The sequence below is a fragment of the Lethenteron reissneri genome, chromosome 9 (assembly GCF_015708825.2).
Source record: "Lethenteron reissneri isolate LAM-NWPU_2019-01 chromosome 9, ASM1570882v1, whole genome shotgun sequence".
Classification (NCBI taxonomy): domain Eukaryota; kingdom Metazoa; phylum Chordata; class Hyperoartia; order Petromyzontiformes; family Petromyzontidae; genus Lethenteron; species Lethenteron reissneri.
Window position 1 is genome coordinate 5,767,395 of NC_083787.1, and position 22,738 is coordinate 5,790,132.

At 46.0% G+C, this 22,738-nt stretch overlaps 1 protein-coding gene across 2 annotated transcripts in view; it reads right to left on the reverse strand.

Moving 5' to 3' along the window:
• CBFB (core-binding factor subunit beta) overlaps positions 1 to 22,738 on the reverse strand; it is a 72,938-nt gene that overhangs the window by 22,758 nt on the left and 27,442 nt on the right. For both annotated transcript variants that reach the window (XM_061548782.1, XM_061548781.1), the window contains exon 4: positions 1,071 to 1,187. In XM_061548782.1, coding sequence (XP_061404766.1) covers positions 1,071 to 1,187 — 117 coding nt within the window. The remainder of the gene's footprint in view (positions 1 to 1,070; positions 1,188 to 22,738) is intronic.

Genomic DNA, 22,738 nt, shown 5'->3' on the forward strand with positions numbered 1-22,738 from the left:
GTGCGCCACAGAGATTGCGAGTTGGCCATCTAATTTCTGCGAAAGTGTGCCGCTGTTTTTTGTTGTTCAGCCTCACGACCCACGTGTTGATTAATCGGTAACAAGCAAACAACTTGCTGCACCCTTCGGTAAACAGCCAACAAAAGCACGCACACAACAAAATGCCATCCTCAGTTTCACGGCGTGTGACGGTGGCAATGCATGGATGTCTGTTAACCCCTCATATGTACATGTTTTCTCCAGGTACTCAAGTTCTCTCCCATAACTACATTTTTTTAATGACAAAAAATCCAAAGCAGACCGCTTTTAAACCGACGAGTTTTGCTTTACAAAAAACTAGGCCATTCCGCGTAAAAAAATCATATTTATTCATTAATTCATTTCCCACTACCTCGAAACGCTTTCATTATCTTTGATTCACATAAATCGTTCTTGGAGGGGACTTGGGACACGCCAGATGAAGCGAGTCATTGGGTCTGGGGGAATGAGCCGGGAGAAGGGGTGCCGCCCCTACGAGCATCGGACCGGCGCCGACTCGACGCCACGAGGCCCAGTTGTCGTGTCCGATGTGCTCAGCTGCCGGGTCCCTCCCTGCTTCCTCTCTCTCCCCCCACTCCGTAAACCCCGCCACCCCTGCAACTCCTAATGCAATTACTGTGCCATCAGCGAGCCGCTAGCCCGGCCTGTGACGGACGGCTGCGGTAATTTAGCCGCGGGCTGCCCAGGCGGGTATGAACAGGAGGAACTTCAAAATCGATACCAACGCCCGTCGGAAAAAGACGAGTTTTGTTCAATGCACCTGGGGGTGTGCAGGCGGGCAAGCTCGCTGGCAGGCTATGCAAACTCCACGGCCTCTTTCGCTTTCTCCCTCTCCCTTCCACACTCTTCTTTTTAGCCAACATAGGCAAGTTTTTACAAAAACGAATAAATGCCCCCAACGGCTTCGCAAGCTCCCCGCGTAATCAAATAAGGGACACAATTGAGTTATTTCATTCTTTGACCAATGTAATCAATCGACCGCGATTTTGTTTTCATTCTCGTAACCCGAGGTCAGAAGGTTGAGCCCTTACCCGTGCCCTCTCCTCGTCAAACTCCAAGCAGGCCATGCCGTCCAGCCTCTGCAGGTCCACCCAGCCCCTCCAGATCACGCACACACCGTTCAGGATCATAGGCGCCTTCAGGTGAACCTGCACAGAAACGGAGGTGGGAATGCTATCAGGGAACGCCCAAACACCGGGAGGGGAAAGAGGGCAGCGATTGCAGGAGGCAGCATGTTTCCATCGTGCGTGGCAGAAAAGCTTTCCCTTCCAAAACCTGCAGAGCCAACACATGGATCATGCAACGGGCAATCCAATGAAATGTCACAATTCATGGCCGCAATTTGATTCAAGGACTTGCAACTTTTTTTAACACCGTGTTAAATTTAGCGGCTGCTCATTGCTACCAGGGTCATGTGAATTCTTCATATACAAGATATGCTGACAAAAAAGAGTATTCATAGGCATGCAATTTGACGCACGTATCTTAAACTAAAAAATCCTTATTAATCGATCAATCAATGCATCATTGCACCCTGGCAAGATGTTCGCCAAAGCAAGCACTCTTCGGGTTCATTAGTTCAAATCATGTCAATAAAAACGAATATGTGACGAGCATGTTAAGAGATGGTTGAGTTTTCTTTTTATCTATCACTTTCTCACTTAGAAACCTGAATGAGTGATTTTCCTACCAAATTGATTTAGGCCCAAGTCAGCAATCGGTGCTTGGTTCACTAACCTTGCCACGACATGGAAGTTCGTTCATTTATTTTCATAGCAATTACGGTAATTCAGAGAGTTTGGGGGTTAATGGAGCATTGTGAGCATTTGTCACGTCAGACAGAAGGTTAAATTGCTCGAACTTGGAAAGGTTCACTTAAGGCAAAAAAATCTGCTTGGCGCAGTTTGCATTTTGTTTCTCCAATTTACACGAGTACCTATTAAATAAAAGTTCTACCTCTAACTCAAATTTCAAGAGAATATTATTAAGTGTTTTTTTTTTTCTCTCAACTGTCCTGATTTTTCCATGGGCGGTCATTGTGCCACCAACTCTACTCGCGGTACCGCTTCGGAACGCAACAAAAAAAACCGAGAAACGTAGCCGTATAGAAGAGTACTTACACTAACGGGCAGACGCCACTTAAGGAATTAAAGAATTCTTTACTGTAAATCCCCCCAAGGAGAATAAAAGAGAGGGGAAAAAATATATAAAGATGAAAAAAATCAAGAACAGCCAATCTCTTGTAATAACTAAGCCTCTTTCCGAAGAAAGACATTTCTGAACTCCCTTAAGTTGTGCCAAGTCGAAATCAAAGTTTGCCAGCAGACTGCCCTTTATGGGCCCAGGTTGGCAGAAGAACCGTAGAGAGGCGGGCTTGGGTGAGTAAGGACGGTGGGTGGCGGAGGATGGCTGTGGGGGGAGGGGGGTCAGTGTTTGTGTGGGACTGAAGGCAGAAGCAGACAGAGAGGCGGTAGCCGCCACCGAACGAGGAGGCTGACGTCAAAGCAACCGTTTAGCCGCAAGGCTTCTCCCCCCCCCACGTGACCGTCAGGATATCGGGGTCCTAAACGGATTCCAGGAGCTAAAACAACGCTGCCAGTGAACGAGCTGCTGCCGGCGTGTTCACCAACAGAAATTAAGCCTGCGCTTTTTCGCCACGGCCACTGCTTTTAGAGGGCCCAATCTGTCCGCTCGTGCTGCAGCAAGCAGCAGCAACAACTGCAAGAGAGAAGGCAAGGAAGGGCGAGAGTTTTTGGTCGTGAGGGCGGGCAGACGAGCAGGCAGGCGGGCGGGCGAAAGGGAGGGTGAGCGCCACCGCCCAGCAGACGGAAATTAAAACTCAGGCGACACAGCTCCTTGGCAGCGGCCACGCGTCAGTTTTTAAGCGTCCTTTCATCATGGAGTGTGCCAGGCCACCATTGCCCGCAGCCTCGTCGTACACTCTTCCCCGCCGATGCTTTCATTGGAAACAGATTGCAAGGGCGCCGCGGTGGCGAGATGTTAACGACCTCGCCTGATGTACGGGAGTTCGTGGGTTCGATCACGAACCTGACGCCTGAATATTTGGAGTTTGCACATTCTCCCTGTGGTCGTGTGGATTTTTCTATGGGGAAAAAACAAAATCCCTCCACGTTTAGAAACGTGCGTTTAGAGTATTTGGTTACTGCTATAAATTTCAACGTGATAAGTCACTTCGTTGAGCTATCATTTGTAGCCAGGTCGCTTCTGAAAAAAAAGATATAGAACTCAGTGGGGCCCCTTACCTGGTAAAATGAAAAAATTGTTTAGTTCGAGTTAATTTCAGATCTCTGGGAAGGGCTGAGCTCTGTTATTGAACATCGGCAGCCACAACGTTTACACTTAAATGCTCCCATCATGGGGGGAGTGTGCTCACTTGTTTGGTTATACAAAGCACCCAACGCATATTTGTGCTGTATTGAGTTTACGCAAAGCTTATGTACGCATGCAAATTAGTTAATGTCCCGATTTGATTCGATGACGATTGCGCGTATAATAATTTGATACTATTTATTTACCGGGAAGAGTTTTACGCAGGGCTGAAGGCTCGTTCTCAAGAGGGCCGCCTACACCGGAAAGTTTCACGTATGAGTGTTTGGCATGTGGTAGAAAAAACCAACAAATATTAGGGGATAACACTCAAAGCTTCAAATAGATGGAGTCAGAAATCCATTGCTGTACTGCAAACTCCTGTCCCATCTGAAAGCCAAAGTCTGCAACATCTGTTATTCCCAGGGAGTCTTCCTCCCAAGTTACTTACAGTACTTAAAAAATCCGACAAGATCAGGAAGGATCAGGGCGATTCAGTCATAGGTAAGTACATGCACATGCGTGTACGACTACAAGTACTGAGCATGGACATATAACGCATCCCTTTGTTCGTGTGTGTACTTGATGCATTGTTTGGATGCGAATTAATATATCTTAAATGATTGCACAGCAAGTCAATGTATACACGTTTATGATCACTGTGTCGTTCTGGAAGACGTGTGTTCATTTTGAGAAACTGTTCCACGTAACAGAGACTCCTCTGAGTGACATGGACCAGGATTTTGAACCATTGGCTCAGGACCACCAACGGAGATACCCAACCATTCAAGGCTCATTGAAGCAGGACAGACGTCTTTCGACACCAATATACTGGAGCGGATTAGCCTCAGTTGCTGCCCCATCAATCTATCCCTGCAAGCCCAGCAAGCCGGACGCGGTAACTAACATTTGTGTGTAATTAACGCCCGTCATCCATTTCATGAGCGAGTGCAGGCATGGGGTTTTTTTCCCTATTTACATATTCGGTTGTTGGTGTTGGCATTAGCCAAGCCAATTGGCGCCACGGTTACTCCAAATTCACCGGTTCCCAGAAGCAGACTTTCCAGCAGTGAGCGTCGGTGACTGTGTAGTACTGATGAGTCCTAACAAAGACAAAACCGGTCCACACTTGTCCAACACTGCGTCACTGCTGCCTGTCAATCGGTCACATTCGCTGAACCATATGTTGTGGGCGACCGACGACAAGAGGACCACAATGCACTTCTTCAGGAAAGGCCGATGCTTTTTTGCACAATACACAAAGGCCAAGTGCCTTTACACGTGAGTGCGTGTAGCTTAAAATTGCGGGCGCAGGCGTGGAGAGGGAGAGGTCTTCTGTTACTTGGAGGCGTTGGCCCGACTTGGCTCGCTCGCACATTAACCCCTTCTAGCTGCAATCCTTTAAATGCACGGATATAAAATACAATTATGCCAAGATATGTTTCAGCCTGCATGCAACCCCCTCTTCTGGATACCGGAATTCGAATTGGTGGCTCACGTGGAGACCTTATCCGGCTCATGCGTGCATTACGCCCGCATCTGCGTGGCAGCAATGTGCTTGCAGAAGGCAGTTTGGTAAGTAGGTTGCTACCCTTAAGCCACATGTGTGGTGTGCGAGTGTTATCACCTTGCACCCATGGGCTTTGGCTCAAAAGTCCCACTTCCTCCCACATCCAAAATTACTCGAAAGGCAATCGGGCAAACAATGAACGTGACCCTCCTGAAAAAAGTCTTGTGAGTCTTGCTTAGGAAAGGGAAGGAAATATAAAAGAAAATCTTAAATTGTTTTGCAGGGTCGTTTCTTCATCAAGAAAAGCTTTATTGAGTCTCAAGATTGTCCAAGCCATTCCTATTTGATGAGTCCTGGCATTGCATATGGGAGTAAATTGGAGAACTTGGGAGAAAACGCATTCATATAATAGGATAATATTGAGAAGTTCGCACAGATGGGTTAAAAAACCCACTTGATGTTCTGCTGTTTCCTGGCCACATCACAGCCCAACGGGTTTGGGAGACATATTCTATGGGTCTTTCGGTAAAGCCACGTAGATAGAAAAATAATAAAAATATCACGGCGTTTCGATCGTAACACAAGCAATCATCTTCACAAATCTGTTTGATCAACCAAACCTTGCTTTCAGTGCTGGATCACACGGCCATGCGCCACCATTCCCAACTCTCCATCGTATATTATTATAACACGCAAAATAAGTGCGTAAACACATATACAAATAGACAAAGGCAGCCGTATAGACTAGCGGGGCAGTGCCATTAGCGAGCACCTATTTAGGGCAACATTGTACGAGGGAGAGGTTTTGACAGCAATGCATCCGGCCCAGTACCTCGAGCGGTGGTTATAAACCACAACAGTTACTCGTTTAAGGCCGAGTTGGCCGTGGGGAGACACATAATACGTTCTGATGCTACACTGTTGCCGATGTTAGCCATGCCTGGAAATTTAACCCAGGCGGCTGGGATTCACAGTTCAGAGCGCAAACCTCTGCGCGACCACTCCACAAATACGCAAAAAGGTTACAAACACGCACATGGGTACGTGTGCGCGAGTGCGAGCGCACGCACACATGCACGCACTCCGTTAAATTTCACACGGACGCTTGAGCGGTCTGGCCGGGCCTTGCGTCCGGCCCGGCAGCTCAATCCTGCGATCGCACGGGGGAGGGGTGGGGGTTATCAAACGCAGCCACATGGATTCTCTCCATCCATCGTGCACGAAGCCACGGGACCTCCGGGGGCACGGTCCGCCCGCCCGCCCGCCACCGCCGCCGCCGTAGCCACCGGCGTCGTTACTCGGCAGCGGGCCGCGAGCTCCGGCACAATCTGCGATTTCCGCTCGACTCGCAAGGCATCTCGCTCACCGCAAAATATCTCCCCCCTGCGAAAAAGCGGCTTTCTCGAAGGCGGAGAAAAACGTTGGCCAGCCCACCGTGGATGGCAAAAGACGGCAGGGGACCCAGGGGTAAAGACTCGCTCACACTGAACAACGAGCAAGGTTCATGCCATTACGAGGTCCATGTTAGAGCACCGAGCTGCATTAATACTAATAATCTCTCCGTCTCTTATCGTTCCTGAGTGTTGGTGACCTCGACGATGAAGCTACGCCACTCTCTGTAATGTTGGGCTTTGCTGTAATACTGCTAATACCATCCTCCCTGCTATGTTTACAACACTGTCTTGCCCATCTTGATTCACTCTTTATCCCCTGTTCCTTTTTCTGTCCACTTTACCAAGGCCTTCCCCATCACACCCCACCTTAGTGTTTTACTCACGATAGTAATGATTGTTAAATGCAAGTTCCCGTGTGCTTTTATTGATGCAATTCACCTACTGATATACTGTCGCAGTCAATTGGATAGATAGCCTGCCACGAGTGAATGTGCAACCACCAGACAAGGTTGAAGATTAGGCAAGGCAATTTAAGGTGATAAAATGGCTGCGTGCATTTCAATCTCAAAATGCAGATTGCAGTGGTTTGCTGTTTTGAATGGGAGCACAGCAATAAAACGTGCAATGGGTAACTCGGGCTGCCCAAGGAATGACACACAAATACACACGTATACATTAAAACTGGTAAACAAGAGATGCATGCGTCTAGCCTATTGATTGTATGACGTGATCGAAAGTTGCATTTGAGTCACCATTCTGAGATGCACAAAGTCTTATTTGTTCGTCCTTGTGAACGTATAAACTCATGGCCATTGACTTAAGTCTCTGGGTCTCCGTGTGAATCTGTAGGGGTTTCTGTGCGAGTCAATGCGTCTCGGTGCGAGTCTACACATCCCCGTGTGAGTCTCTGGGTCTCTGCGTGAGTCTCTGGGTCTCTGTGCGAGTCTCTGCAAGTCCATGGGCATTAGTCTGAGGGAGTGAATTCCAGGTGGCCGGAGTTGCACCAGAGAAGCGACGTTTGCCATGCCTTGTGTGAGACAAGTAGTGCACTTGAGGCGATTGCGAGACGGATCGTACGGTGAGATGACGGAAGCTAAAGAGGCTGGTTCACCCTGTGTGTGTGCGCATGTGCCTGTGTCTGTGTGTAGTGGTTAGTGCGCTGCGCTATGAACCTGGCGACCCGGGTTCCATTCCCGCTCACGGCTAACACCAGTGACGATTATTTGAACCGGTCCTGGGCCTCCCCTAGGTCGACTCAGACTTAAATGAGTACCTGGTGCGGTGTGTAAACATCGCCACTGGGGAGACAAAGGCGGTCGGGCGTGGTGCTGGCCACCCACCCCCTCGTGTGCCGTGCCGGCCTTCATAGGTGCTCGCTAACAGCACTTGCCCCTACAGTCTGTTAAGGCTATACGGGGGATCTTTGTCTTTGTGTGTGCATGTGCCTGTGTGTGTATGTGTGCATGTGCCTGTGTGTGTGCTTTGAGGGGAGCGGTCGTATAGCGGTTAGCGCTCTGCGCGACGAACCCGGTTGCCCAAGTTTGATTCCCGCTCACGGCCAAGACCAGTGACGATTATCTGAACTGATCGTGGACCTCCCCTCGGTCGACTCAGCCTCAAATGAGTATCTGGTGCAGTGTGCAATCATCGCCACTGGGGAGACAAAGCCGTCCGGGCGTGGTGTTGGCCACCCAATCCCTCGTGTGCCGTTCCGAGCCTTCATATGTGCTCACTAACAGCACTTGCCCCAACATCGTTACAGGCTACACGGGGACTTTCTTTTTTATGACACTATTGCACACACGGGCACGGTATTTCTTAATTTTTCAGTACAACCAACCTAACATCAATGCACTTATTCTCATATGATTGCCACTACTGGACACCTGTGAAAAATAGCTTCATAGCTAATCGGATTCCTCCAGCGTAAATGAATATTCTGACTCTGAAAAGGTAATCTTTCCACTGCCCAGAAATTTTTGGATGGTGCGTTAAATAACTTTTTTTGACTTACACGTACAGTATATCTGTTAAATAAACACAGGGTCGTGGTGGTGTGAATTAGGAAAACCTTGTACAGTCGTTGCTTTAAAAGAAACAAGTCACTCCGTTCTGTGACCTTTCCCGGAGACGACATCGGTTTAAGTTCTCACACTGCTGCAGTACTATATATAATACACACACTTGCATACATAATATACACACCATTGCTCCAGCCTATATGTCACATATTAAATTGTACGTTCTATGCATTGCTGCTGGATTAAATTAAACCCACACAAGTGAAATCAAGTAATACGCTGAAATAAAATAAAAACTAGCGAATAAAACCAAACGTCACATTTGTGATCTTGTTATTGCAGAGGATTAAACCCACACTTATTTTGCTTCTTTGCAGCAGATAACCGTGTGGTTAGTGTGCGGTTGTTGAACAAAACAGTTTTAATTATCAACCACTGACTGGCACAAGTCGCTCACAACTATCCAGCGTATTGGCGATATCAATCCACACAGCCACCAACTACAGGCATCTCTCAGTTATCTGGTGAAAGTGGAGGGGGGGGGTGAAGGGGTGGTCCAGATAACACAACTCGAATCATGCAAAACACATATAAATTAGGCTGAAACGTATATCGTTATTTTTATTTTCACACAGAATGGGAGTACAGACGACACCAGGAGTGTCCCGTCTCGTTTTTAAAACTCCGTAAAGTCATCGTTTCAGCTGTGGCCGTTTGTGGTCACTGACCCTTAACAAGACAGGAGCTTAATTTTGGAGCTTTCGTGACTGCAGGAATTTAAGATTGAACCACTTCTACGGGGAAGTTTTAAGCTTATCTTTTTTCTCTCTCTGGCTATTTATTCTCTCTGCCTGTGTCCTCTCTTTGGAATTTTCACACTTAAATTCTAACTTAGCAATCTTTGAAATACGTAATCAACCAGGCTATGCGTTAATTGTGTGTTGACCGATTCTCTGTGTTGCATTACATCACATTTCGATATTTTGCGAGGTTTTTTAATTTTAGTGTGCCTTTCTCCTAATTTTCAAGCTTGCGTGCCGTGCCACGTCATCATCTTACTTGCGCAGCAGCACGTTGCCGTCCACTCATTGATATGCTAATTTTCTCTGCCCCCTCCCTCTCTCCGTCCCCCCCCCCCTCTCTATATTTAAGGGACCGTCACAGAAACGACCCCTCTCTTTGTGCCGATATGTGTCCTCTCTCTGTGTGTCCTTGTGATGTCTGTCTGCTTGTATGTCTGTCTATAGTTTTCTAGTTAGATTTTTGTTGCTATTTCTTTTATGCCTGATGATGATTGCTTGTGTTGCAATCGAAACGTCGTAATATGCTATTATTTTAATTTATTATTTAATCTTTAGACGTGACTTAACCGAAAGAACCAAAGAATAAGACAGGAGCTGCTAATAATTATACCGGCGTGCATAGAGATTTTATACATTTTTCCCCAAGCACATATTTCAATCTGGATCATCTACCCGCAAAAAACGGAGTTGACCCGATGTGTGGAGTGAAAGTTGACCATATGTGTGGAGCGAGAGCTGACCATATGTGTGCGACGTGGAGTGACGTGCCAGGCTGGTTTAGAAGTGGCTTATGCAAGTACTGCCCTGTAAAACAATGTCACCATCTCGATTTAAAGCTTTCGTGACTGCAGGGATTCATCTTCTTGGTTCTTTCGGTAAAGTCACGTAGAAGGGAAGTAATAAAATAATAAAAATAAAACAATAAAATAATTCTCACGACGTTTCAGCTACAACGCAAGCAGCCGTCTCATTCTTCACCTGAAGACGGCTGCTTGCGTTGTAGCCGAAACGTCGTGAGAATTATTTTATTATGTTTTATTTTTATTATTTTATTACTTCCCTTCTACGTGACTTTACCGAAAAAACCAAGAAAATGTCACCATCCCCAGTGAATGCTGCGACTGTGACTTGCACAGCTTCTCCCACGCGAAAATGAAAAGTGTACTTTGGACTCAATTGTGATAACAGATAAAGCCAATTATTTAATTTCCAACGTGATAACATTATTTTCTTTCAATGGAAGCCGGTGGCGCAGTGGTTGGTGCACTGCACAATCAACACGGCCACCTGAGTTTGATTCCCAGTCAAGGATGCCACGTGCGAATTATATCTGTACGGGTCCTGTGCCGGGCCCCATTCAACAAACCCGCAACGACCAGCAGGATGGCGAATTATTTATTTATTGACTAATTATCACGGTTTAATACCACCGTAGATAAACTAAAGTGTTTATTTCACTGGGCCTACCTTTGCCTACCACAAAGTCCACCAATAACCCTACCACCATTGATAAAATTACAGCGTCAGATTTTCTTATCACTTGTACGGTTAAACTTTCATTTAAGGCACAGATTGCATTCACTCGAAACAGAAGCATTTGAGGGCCACTGAACATACAATGGGCTGTTTCTTTTGCAAGGGATACCTGGGGTACGAGAGGACATTCGTAATATTTACTAAAGGGAGGGATCTGGACACGCACTTTTGATTGACTGCCTCCGTTGGCTTTCCACAAGGACTCATATTCTTAGGTTTTTTCGGTAAAGTCACGTAGGTAAAAAAATTTAAATTAATAAAAGTAAAATAAAAAATAAAACAAAAATCACGACGTTTCGGAGGCAACACAAGCTTCCGTCTTCAGGTGGAACCGTCACAGCACGCTTGCTGTTTCAAGTAAATGAGAAATTCCAAGATATACTACCCCGTATATATACTGGTTGAGGGGGGGATGGGCCAGGACAGGCCCCCTTTTTATTATTATGGTAAGGTTGGTGCGGCTTGAAACTACGGCTAGTCTACATAACAAAGGACTGAGCCTTTGTTATGTAGACTGGCTGAGGGGGGGGGGGGGTGCCAGAGTTGTTAAAGTGCAACTGCTGCTAATGGGAGATATTGTTACCGTTTCATTTTTGACGTTTACATCATAGACACGAATGTGTATGAAGGCATTAACAGTCACAGCGTTCCAGACTCGGGCACCTTTAGGGTTTGAGGGTTTTCAAACGTTTACACCCAAAACTCAGAAATCCAGCACTGAGGGGGGGGGGGGTATAGCAGCAGGAACGCACCTCGTGTCACCTTGCAACTATGAGCTGTGATACATTTTCCAATTAATCGTGCGGACAATTAACAGTGGCGACCAAAGGTACACTCTTATAATAAACTCGCCTTTTGCCCGTCCAAGGACGGGTGTATTGCAGTAAATCTGAAACTTGCAAGCGAAAAGCAGACCACGACTTGATATATTCATTGCATCAATTCGTGTGCAATTTGTAAGGCCGCGGTGACACAGACCTACTGCATTTAAAGGTTATAATCCCTTGTTCATCACGACGTCCTTTTTACTTCGATGCCTCAACAGCGCTACGGGGATCGTGACGTGAGGGTTCTGCCTTTGTAGAGAGGGCTGTGAGTTGACGCCGAGGAGGGGGGAGGAGGCGCCTCGCCCCCCCCCCCATGTGGAGTGACGTCACCCGCTAATTATTATTAATGAGGGGTGGTGTCCATTTGGAGGATGTCACCTGATCATGATTATTAATGAGGGGGGGTGTTCGATGTAGTAAACGTCACCTGTTCATGATTATTAATGAGGGGGGCTGGTCGATGTGAAGTGACGTCACGCGCATTACACACTGACATTCTTGGGTAAATAAAGTAGTAAATTAAATCGTGTTTACCCAACATTGATACAAGCTGAAGAGCGGTTGCGGTCAGGAACGGCACCTCGGATAAGCAGCAACCAACGCACCGAGATTTACACGTGGACTAAGATGCCATTTTTTTTACAGAGGTGAAATTAGGTGGCACGTGCTGCTAGCGAGCGCCTATTAAGGCGAGCACATGTAAGCAGCGGAACTGTGGAGACAAACGCAGGGGTGTGCTCAGCCACGTACATCTTCACATTGCTGATGCTCTGCTCACTGTAACAGGCTCTCGTTTTAGGCTGAGCTGGCCGAAAAGAGACGCAGAACAGGTGAACAATGGGTGCGCATCGACAGGAATTAAACCGGGCCTATTGAGATTAGCGGTTCAGCGAGCTAGCCGCTCGACATTGCTCCGCGTGTGAAAGGTGGACGTGATTCTGAAATTATAAATAGCCGATTATGTTAATGTGCAATAATTATTCTTGCAATTTTAGGGTCATCCTCCGTAGAAATGCACAAGATGCAAAATTGACATTTCCCGGATCTTTTATAATTTAATAAACGACGGTAATTGTTAAATAAATAACTGCAGTACGGACAATATAAACAACATTGAGGTTAGCTATGGATGTAGGAAACATAAAAGTGGAATGCATTATTTTTGCCAGGAAATGTCGAATAACTCATGATAATTATCGTAATTTTTGGACACTTGATTGCAGTTAGTTTGGAGGGTAGTGTAATTACAAGCCACGGCTTGACGTGTTTCGTATCAACGGAAAATTATAACGTTCAGGAGGTCATGACCCCAGATGCAAGAAATCATTCTGAGTCGATCCAGGAAAGACACTGGTTAATTGCTGCTCTAAAATAACATGGGCAATAAAACCGTTACAAAAATCTTTATTCACGGTGTAATATTGCATTATATTGAATAGCCAGTTTTATTTTAAACATTTACAGAAATGTATTTATGCCAATGAAGAACAAAAATATTTCAGTAATTTCACTGGATTCACATTTTATTATAGAGTTTCCTAATGTATATTATTATATTCGTTATATTAATAGTTACCATTTTTAATTGCATAATATGTAAACATCAGTTTAGGAATACATCGTGTGCAAGAAAACATTAACACTCATTGAGCTGATCCTCTACCCAAATTTTGGTGATCATCATTTCCACTGTTGCTATTTCGTGACTAATGTGTTTTTTTCTGCTGTTGCAGATGTGTTGCGATATGTTTAAGCCTCATCGTGCACACAAGACTCGCACGCACGGCAGAATTTTTCGTCAGAGTTAGCATGACGCAGAATTCTAGGAGGCTTGGTACAAGGAATACAACATGCGAGTTCACTTTGCGGAAATCATTTGGCCCCATAAAACATACAAACTTACTTTACAACTGCCATTAATGAGATCAATGGGAAGAGCCCATAAGCCTTAATTATGCCTTGGTCTTGTACCTCTGGTGGCCTATAGAAGTTTCCACATACAGCGATTACACTGATGATCGTGAGTTAGAGTGCACACACACGTGCTCACACTCCGACTGACCTTGATGAGCTGCACAATGGGAAACACGGACAATAACGTTGCAGAGCCTCATGCTCCGATCGACCCAGATTAAAAATGTGAGATAATTTATGTACATCACACGTGTGATATGAAATTATACTGATATTTTTTTCTTCTTACAGAGGTATCCCTGGCTCAAATATGTCAACAGATCTCTTGAATTATTGCACGTCGACTGTTGGTTTGAGAAAATAAACTGGAGACGTATAATTTTTGTAAATAGCCAGTGCTCTTATTGCAAGGTAATTTTGGCCTGAGCTATGGCTATTTTCTCAGCATGGTTTGGGTTAGGGTCTGATTTCATGCAGTTTATTAAATTTTGTTTTTCTTGCAGGTCTAGAACGGAAACCTCGTCCAACGCATCTCATCTCTGACATGAAATGATGGCGCAGAAGTTGCAGAGACATGTTAAACTTATTCATTTATCTCCCGAGTCTCCAGACTTGTCAACAAAAGATTATTCTTGAATGTTTAGGCCAATCACGTGTCCCACCACCCATCGCAAACCTCCTCTTTCTAATGACGTCAACAACGCTTTATTGTCATTTGCATTCGTTCAGAACTTGAAAGTTGTGTAACGTATACTGCCGTTCGGTTCCCAAACATCGAACGCAACTCTCTTGAAAGGACCAAAGTTTATTTTTCTGGATGCTCCGTTAAAAGTCCAGCTCTCTGTTCATTCTAGATTTGACGTTTTTGTGACTGCAAGGATCCATACTCTTTGGTTCTTTCGGTAAAGTCACGTAGGTAAAAAATAAAATAAAATAATCACAGCTAGAAATTTTTTACTAAAGTGAATTTTTTTTTACGAAAGTGAAAATGTTCTAGCTGTGATTTTCACACCTGATGATGATTGCTTGTGTTGCAATCGAAACGTCGTGATTATTTAATTTTTTACCTACGTGACTTTACCGAAAGAACCAAAGAGTATGATGGACCCAGCTCTCTGATCTGTACAGTAATGCAGCCATTAGTGCCGTCTCAAACGCCCATCTAATAACACTGTCCCTCTTTAATTTTCCTAAGTGGTTTTCGTATTTCATTTTTAAAAAAACCCTTCTCTACGAGCACAATACACCTCTTGAACTTATACTCGAAACCCTTGATGACGCACATCATCACGACCTACCCAGTCCGTGTCCCCTCTCCACCACTTCTACTCCTACAGTTTGCGCTATATATCCACGTTAACATTATCTCAGGATTTAAAGCTTTCGTGACTGCAGGGATTCATATTCTTGGTTCTTTCGGTAAAGTCACGTAGAAGGGAAATAATTAAATAATACAAATAAAACATAATAAAATAAAATTCTCACGACGTTTCGGCCACAACGCAAGCAGCCGTTATGGCCGAAACGTCGTGAGAATTGTATTATGTTTTATACGTGACTTTACCGAAAGAACCAATAATATTATCTCAGGCATACAGGAGAAGCCCTCTTAACGACCAGCCCTGTTAGCGACTCATCGCTTAAGGACGCGCCTCCATAGAGCCCAGATAAAAAATAAAACAAAATATTTTTTAAAAACTCACGACGTTTCGATCACAACACAAGCGGCCGTCATCACCTCCGCCTGATGACGACCCCTTGTGTTGCGATCGAAACGTCGTGAGTGTTTGGTTTTTATACTCTTTGGTTCTTTCGGTAAAGTCACGTAGGTAGAATCAATAATAGATCACGACGTTCCGACTGCCTCACAAGCAATCCACCTCAAGACGATTGCTTGTGTGGCGATTTAAACGTCGTGATCTATTATTTTTTTCTACCTACGTGACTTTACCGAAAGAACCAAAGAGGATGGATTTTTGGTTTCATATTTTTTATTTTTTATACCTACGTGACTTTACCGAAAGAACCAAAAGAGGATGGATTTTTGTTTTTTATATTTTTTTATACCTACGTGACTTTACCGAAAGAACCAGAGTACTGATTTTTGTTTTTTATATTTTAAAATTATTTATCTACGTGACTTTACCGAAAGAACCAAAGGCCTGTAAAGTTGGTCGACCACCGCTAACAAATGCTTTTCGATATTCTCAAATTGCTTCGGCAGACTTCCCCACTCGCTCTCACATCCACCACGATTGGCGATGCTGAGTTGAAAGCTCGCAGGCAGCACCGTTCCTACTAAACGAGGGAGCGCCGTTTCTTTTGCCATCACATCGCTCCGTCTTGCCACTGGGAGTGGAGCATCTTACAAAGACGATGACCCTCCCCAGCCACTCACGCATCCACACCAAACTCCTGCCTCTCCGATCCCGTCCATCCGCCGTAGTCGCACACACTAAAGGCCACCACCACCATCATCATCATCAAACGCCACAGCGGCCGCTTTGATCTCCTGCTCTCCACTGAGTCACACGGCGCAAACACGCGCCCAACCTCGGCACCACCCACCCCACGTCCCGTCTCCTGCACGTGGCTTAACGAGCGAAGAGCCACTCGGAACCACGGTCACACACACACACACGCGCGGTCTAGACGGTAATTACAAGCCGAGCGAGCGGGCATGAGTAAGCCTCCGGGTACAGCGACCCGGTGTCTCCCCCACCCAACCACCACTACCACCACCACCACCACCCGAGCCCTCTACACATCTCTCTCCTTCTAACAACAGCGATGATTAAATTTTATTCCCGTTAATCTGATTAGCGCCAATTTGCGAGCCGTTTGCGAACACACGCACGCGCGCACCCAAAAAAAAACCCCAGGCGCGCATTGTGACATTAAAGGAGTTGCCCTTATTAAAAGGTGCTTTGCAGGCAGCCACGTGCGTTTTCAAAGCGTCCCAATCCATTATTGATTATTCAACGACGACGCTGCCCTATCCAGCCGTGAAGTGTTCTTTGTAGAGTTCGCGATGGTGCACGCTTCTTGGGGGTGAGCATCGCGTTTTTTTTAAAGGTGGTGGGGGGTGGGGTGGGGCAAATTGAAGGCGCCTCTCTCTCTCTTCGTCTATATGATTCAGTGGCTGGGAACGCCAGACGGTTCAAATTGCAGCAGCAGCAGCGTGCAGCAACGGGGCGTTCCCCAAATCATTTCTTTGGCACGGACATCGGCCGGACTCTCCCCCCCCCCACCAAAAGTCGCGACGGCCGATCTCTCCTTTGTCGGCGACGGTGTGGATTTTTTAAGACCCCGGTTTCGAAACGTCGAGCAAAGAGAGGAGGAGGCGCGCGAGCCACCGAAAGTTACAAAAAGATCTCACGCCACCCGTGGTCTCGATTTGCCGCGGCCTCTTCTTCGGCTGAGCCATCCGTTTCTCATCTCGCACGACAATAACAGGCAAACGGAAGAAGAGTAACCCCCCCTCCCCACCCAATGAAATACAAGTTTCCCGTGCAGCTGTAAACTAATAAACAATGGAATGTCACCCACCCACCAAACCCATCCCTCTTCCATTTGTATTTACACAATTTAAAAGGCCCCGTCGCAAAGAGCTATATAAATCCAGGCTGTCGCAATTTGCCGTGAGCTTAAGTAGCCTCCGCGACATGGAAACTAAAAAAAATCATCAGCAGCGAGATATCGCCGCTGGCGTGCCATCGAAAAAGCCAAGCGTCTTACACCCGCGGCTGCCCTGTTCGCTGCTGGTCTCTCGCAAAGCGACAACATGAAAAGAGAAATAATAGTCGCCACGGCATCCACGCGTGTTGCAGCGACAAGGGAAAAGGATGGGGCAGAATTGAGTACATCATGATTCATTACCAACTTGAGCGCCGGTTGCAGGGAGAGAAAAAAATTAACCCGTAAAAACAAAGTTTTTCACTCGAAATCCTTTATATGCGTGACGGCTAGAGTCCTCTCGTCCTCTGGCTTGAGATGGCTGCCACCTATGGGTCAGATGATTGCCTGCCACCATTAAGCAATTGGTAATTTAATATAATTTTCTGTTTTTCCTAAAAAGTGTAAAATTTTGGGGAAAAAAATTCACGAAAATAAATTGTCACGCACAACGAGTCTGTGTGCAAAATGTCAGCTCGATTGGATCACGGGAAGTGAGTTAAAAAACGACCGAAAGATTTGCACGGTTGTAAGCGCGCAAGCAAGTAAGTGAACTTAATATAAAGGATTTTAAAAAAGGATTAAATTAACAAATAATGAAAGAAAAAATGGTACGAGAGAGATGTGTGTATATAGTAGACACACATAGTACGCACACACGCACAACGATTCCTCGTATAGCCCCATAACCTGTTGGTAAGCACATGTGCTGTTGGTGAGCCAGTCATCTCGGTCATCTCAGTCAGTCGACCCGAGGCACCTGGGTCTGCCCCGTGACCTCCTGCCAGCGGGCGTTCGACACTTCACGTGGTAGCCTCAAGGTGCACATGGCCTGGCACAAGCGTCGTGGTGACGTCACCGCCACTTAGTGGCGAATGGCTGTTGTTGTTGTTAGTGAGCACATGTGCTGTTGGGGGGCACATGTGCTGTTTTGGGGGGCACGTGCTGTTGGGGGGCACATGTGCTGTTGGTGAGCACATGTGCTGTTGGGGGGCACATGTTAAGGCTGGCACAATGCCCGGGGCTCGGGGGAATGGTGTGGCCAGAAATGCGCCCGGCCGCCTTTGTCTCCCCAGTGCTGCGATGTTCACGCACCGCGTGCAGTCCTCGTTTAAACCATCGAGTGGTCTATTGCCACCAATGCCGAGCTCCAACATGGCAAGCACGCGCGTGGCGTACAATATTAATGCTATTGTGGCTTTTCTTAATAAGGAAACTTTGATTTTCAAAAAACACGGCACCGCTATCGCACAAAGGGACAAATGGCTTGAGCACGGGGAAATGTTTAACGCGATGTTTTGCCCGTCGTCTTCAAGATGAGTTGTCATTGCGAGCCACGGGTTGGGAGATTTTCATTTGGGTGTGCGTTTCTTTTTCCTACTTTTTTAAATTTATTTGCGAAGCTCCACTTTTTTACGGGGCAATTTTTTTTTTGTTTTAGAAACCCGTCCAAACAGCACTTATTACCAACAACAGCGCAGGCATAGGGCAACTTCCTTCCTGTGCTGGCTCCCACCCCGTCTTATCGCAGCCCCCATCACTCCTCGCCACATCCGTAAGCAGCCAACATGGGGAGTGGTGGGGGGTTGGTGCGTGTGTGGTGTGGGGGGTGGGTTGTGAATTAGCGAAGTTTAAGGGCTAATAAGTTGACAGGGCCACAGAGGTTATTTTAACAAAGCCACTGTATTGTACACCGAATATCGTCAATACAAGGTTTACTATCCAAGGTCCGATGACGACCGCATCTCTGGACGCCAAGCGGGGTTGAGACTGGATAGGGCTTAGATTGGGTGAGCTCCGGGTTGTAATGGGGCTTACGATGCCACGTGGTGAGCAGCAGAGGACAAGGAAACGAAATCCGTTGTTGTACTGTACTCCCCACCCACCCCCCAATGAACAAACCGGTATTTGACCAGTATAGTCAAATATCATGATCCATCCACACACACAGGAAAGGATCATGATCCATCCACACACACAGGAACGGCCCTTATCCAGCAGTGAAGTGTAACATGCATGAACCCAAAGTCTCCCTCGCAGTTTGGGTATTGTACTGCACGTGTGTTCTCGCCGGGACGTGTACGAGGTGACTTTACCGAAAAAACCTAAGAATATGAATCCTTGCAGTCACGAAATCTTCAAATCTAGAATTCGAGGGTGTTGTGCGAGTGGAGGTTGCACGACCCAAGACGGTAGCGGTTGATGGACTGGGCCAGAAGTTCTTCTTTATCAGCAACTTTCCTTTTCCGTATTGCATTTTGCTTTTCACGCACTTATCTGCTTTGTAACTAAGAACAACAATCATGCCAATGTCTGCACCCATGCCTGTAATTACTGTGCGCAGTTATAATTTTTGTTTTCATAGTGGGTCCAAGCAACAAACACGTGGGTGCCTCTACGTGGCTGATACAAAATTAGTTTAAAAATGAGAATTTGCACAAACATGGAACAGAGAACTTCAGTGTGAATTTTAAACTGAGGTTACGAGGAATAGTACAAAATGCACATCCTTACACATCCTTTGCCGTAAAAATGTTACTTATTATTACAGCTACTGTGCCCTGTTTTTTTATATTATAGATGAGACATTGTACAAGCAATGCATCGTAGAATCGTGAGAGGTGGCACTGACTTCGGGAAGCCTTCATCTAGCAGTGGAATGACCAGGGCGGATGGTGATGAGACTTTAGAAGGTATTATACGAGCTTATAAAGCATCTTAAATTGACAATCAATTAGTAAAAAAAGTAGTTGTGCAATGTCAGCACTTCACCACCGGTATGCCAGATGTGCCGCGGTGCTTTTGGAATTAAAGGAGAGGCACGAACCTCGCTGTTCGCAAGCTGGGACAGACAAACCTTCCTCCCCCGTGCCGTTCAGTGGCCGATCGACCCCCCCACCTCCACCCTCCCCTCCCCATTGGTCACAGCACAGTGCAACAAAAGACAGGCCCGTCAGCACCACCCCTCCCCCACGATCTTCATCCAGACCACTCGGGCCCAAATTCGAGTGCCGCCGGAGTGGGGAAAAAAAAGGTTCAGAAGCCACCGCACTGCACATAGGTAACCGTTCACGAAATCACGCAAATTAATTGCCCGCTTTTACGTGGACTTCTCCCGGTCGCCGAGACGTCCATGCGTAAGCGATTGGTCACACGCAACCGATCGCTCGCAACCGATCTCTCGCAACCGATCACTGAGGTGTAGAGCCCTCCGGAAGAAAGTTGAAGCCCCCTTTGTGTACTGGACTCAACACGGCGCCAATTGCAGCCCAGAGTAATTTCCGCCAACCGCTCGTTCAAAAGGGCTTTTGCGCACGAATGCCGCGTCCCCCTCCGTTAAAACGCGCCCGGTGGGAGCGGACACACGCCTGCCTCCCTCTCGATCGAGGACGGCTGCTGCTGCTGCTGCTTTGGCGGGGGCGCCTTAATGCGGACACAACATTTTTTCCAACGCGCGACTCAATGTTTTCCAACGCAGAGGGGGGGGGGGGAGGGGAAGGGAAAAAAAGGCAAGTAGATGTTCAGAAGCGCTTCATTCAATTCACATCGGCAAATATTTTTTAAATGTAAATAAATAAATCTCTAATAGTTATTTTTATATATTGGGGATGGTTAAAAATTACGGGTCGACTTTTTTTTTTATTACTCCCGCATTTTGCTGATTATCGTGCACTTTTTTCTATTTTAAAAACAAAAATCTGGAGAGTGTATCTTATAATCCGGTTAGGTGCTTGTGTGCGCGTCCAGGTTTATTGACACGAGGCACACGTTTATGGCGCGTCGTCTTTTTCCTACGTAGAATGTGCCATTCCTGCTATGCGTGTAAGTGAGGCAACAGTAAGAGCGGTGCTGCTGTCAATGAATAGGACGGCTTTCATTTTGTTCCGCACGCACACAGCTCGGCTCGGTTTTACGAGCACCCGCCGCTTTGCATCGCACACAACGCAGGAAATGAATTGCGGAATCCGTCAAGCTGCACTGCAAGCCACGTCACCCTCCTCCCTCCGCGGAGGCCAAACGAAACGTTCAGCACACCGACCACATTTCATCGTCGTCGTCGTCATCACCATCTCTGGCATGGTTAATCCACTGCTGGATGAAGGCCTTACATCAAGCCGTCGCAACCTCTCGCGATCCGAGAATGCATCTCTCTACGTTTGAACATGCATTGAAAGGATATCTCGTTTACTAATAGGGTTTTTCCCCTTTTTTCTGGCAACAAAACTGACACCTTTTGCAAGGAATCATGCTTACATTAACCACAATACTTGCAGTCAAATGCAAACAAAAAACAATACTCTGATAATTTATACATTGTCTTTGAAACTGATTGGTCCACACCAGAGACAGCTTTCTTTAGAGCCTAGTCTCATATGGTGTTCGACCAGATGACGCCAAAAGGCGCACAGTTCAAAGACAACGCATTATCAGAGTAATGAGAGCTCGGGGTGAGCAGCTCCATCAGAGTATTGTTTTTTGTTTGCATTTGACTGCAAGTATTGTGGTTAATGTAAACATGATTCCTTGCAAAAGGTGTCGGTTTTGTTGCCAGAAAAAAGGGGAAAAGCCCTATTAGTATATTTTGGTACTGTCAAAAGGAGGTCCCATGATGTAGCTGCTCATCCCCGAGCTCTCATTACTGATAATGCGTTGTCTTTGAACTGTGCGCCTTTTGGCGTGATCTGGTCGAACACCATATGAGACTAGGCTCTAAAGAAAGCTGTCTCTGGTTTGGACCAATCAGTTTCAAGGACAATGCATAAATTATCAGAGTATTGTTTTTTGTTTGCATTTGACTGCAAGTATTGTGGTTAATGTAAACGTGATTCCTTGCAAAAGGTGTCAGTTTTGTTTCCAGAAAAAAAGGGGAAACACCCTATTAGTATATTGTGGTACTGGCAAAGGAGGTCCCATGAGATACCTCGTTTGTTGCATAGACTCCTTTATTTACCCACGAAAGTATCACCGAGTGCCAAGGCTCGTCGAAAAGGAGCATTTTGCTTTGGGATGGTTGGTCAATGTATGCGAGAGAGAAAAAGCAGAGTTGCAGGAGAAACCCCACCTACATGAGAGGATATCATTCAAACTTAAACAGTTAGGGTGGGGACCTCGTTGCTCTACTGCTTCCTTATCGGCACCAGCTTGCTACTTTGCAAGCATTTTCTCAAGCTGGCTCTAATCTCTGCGTGGTCCACCAACCCCACCTTCAAGTCGGTGGATTACAAGGAGTGTATCATGACCACAAAGTGCGAATTTGCAAATCTTATCCCACTAGAAAAACGTTTACCTTCATTATATAACATAATTGAGACTGAGAAAGGGATCTGTTATTGGGCATCAGTTTTAGATATTAATAAAACACATTTCAGGATTAGTTTCTAGAGTTATTTTTTAAGTCACGAAAATCTAGGCTTAATAAATCCACCACATGACTATATAATTCTTTATTTCAATTTACATTGCTTAACAGCAAAATAATAATTTAGGCAAAACGCACAGTACCGTGTGGAAAAACAGACGAGTGGGTGCATTTTAGTAAAAGTTTATTTTTGTAAACAAAAATTACTGCCAATGGCGTTGGTTATTTTTGAAAGCAAATTATTCTGGGTGCACAACTGCAGATTGTGAGCATGACAACGCTCGATAAGACTCACCACTTGCGTGAAAGCAAAAAAAACTCCCGGGCTGCGGG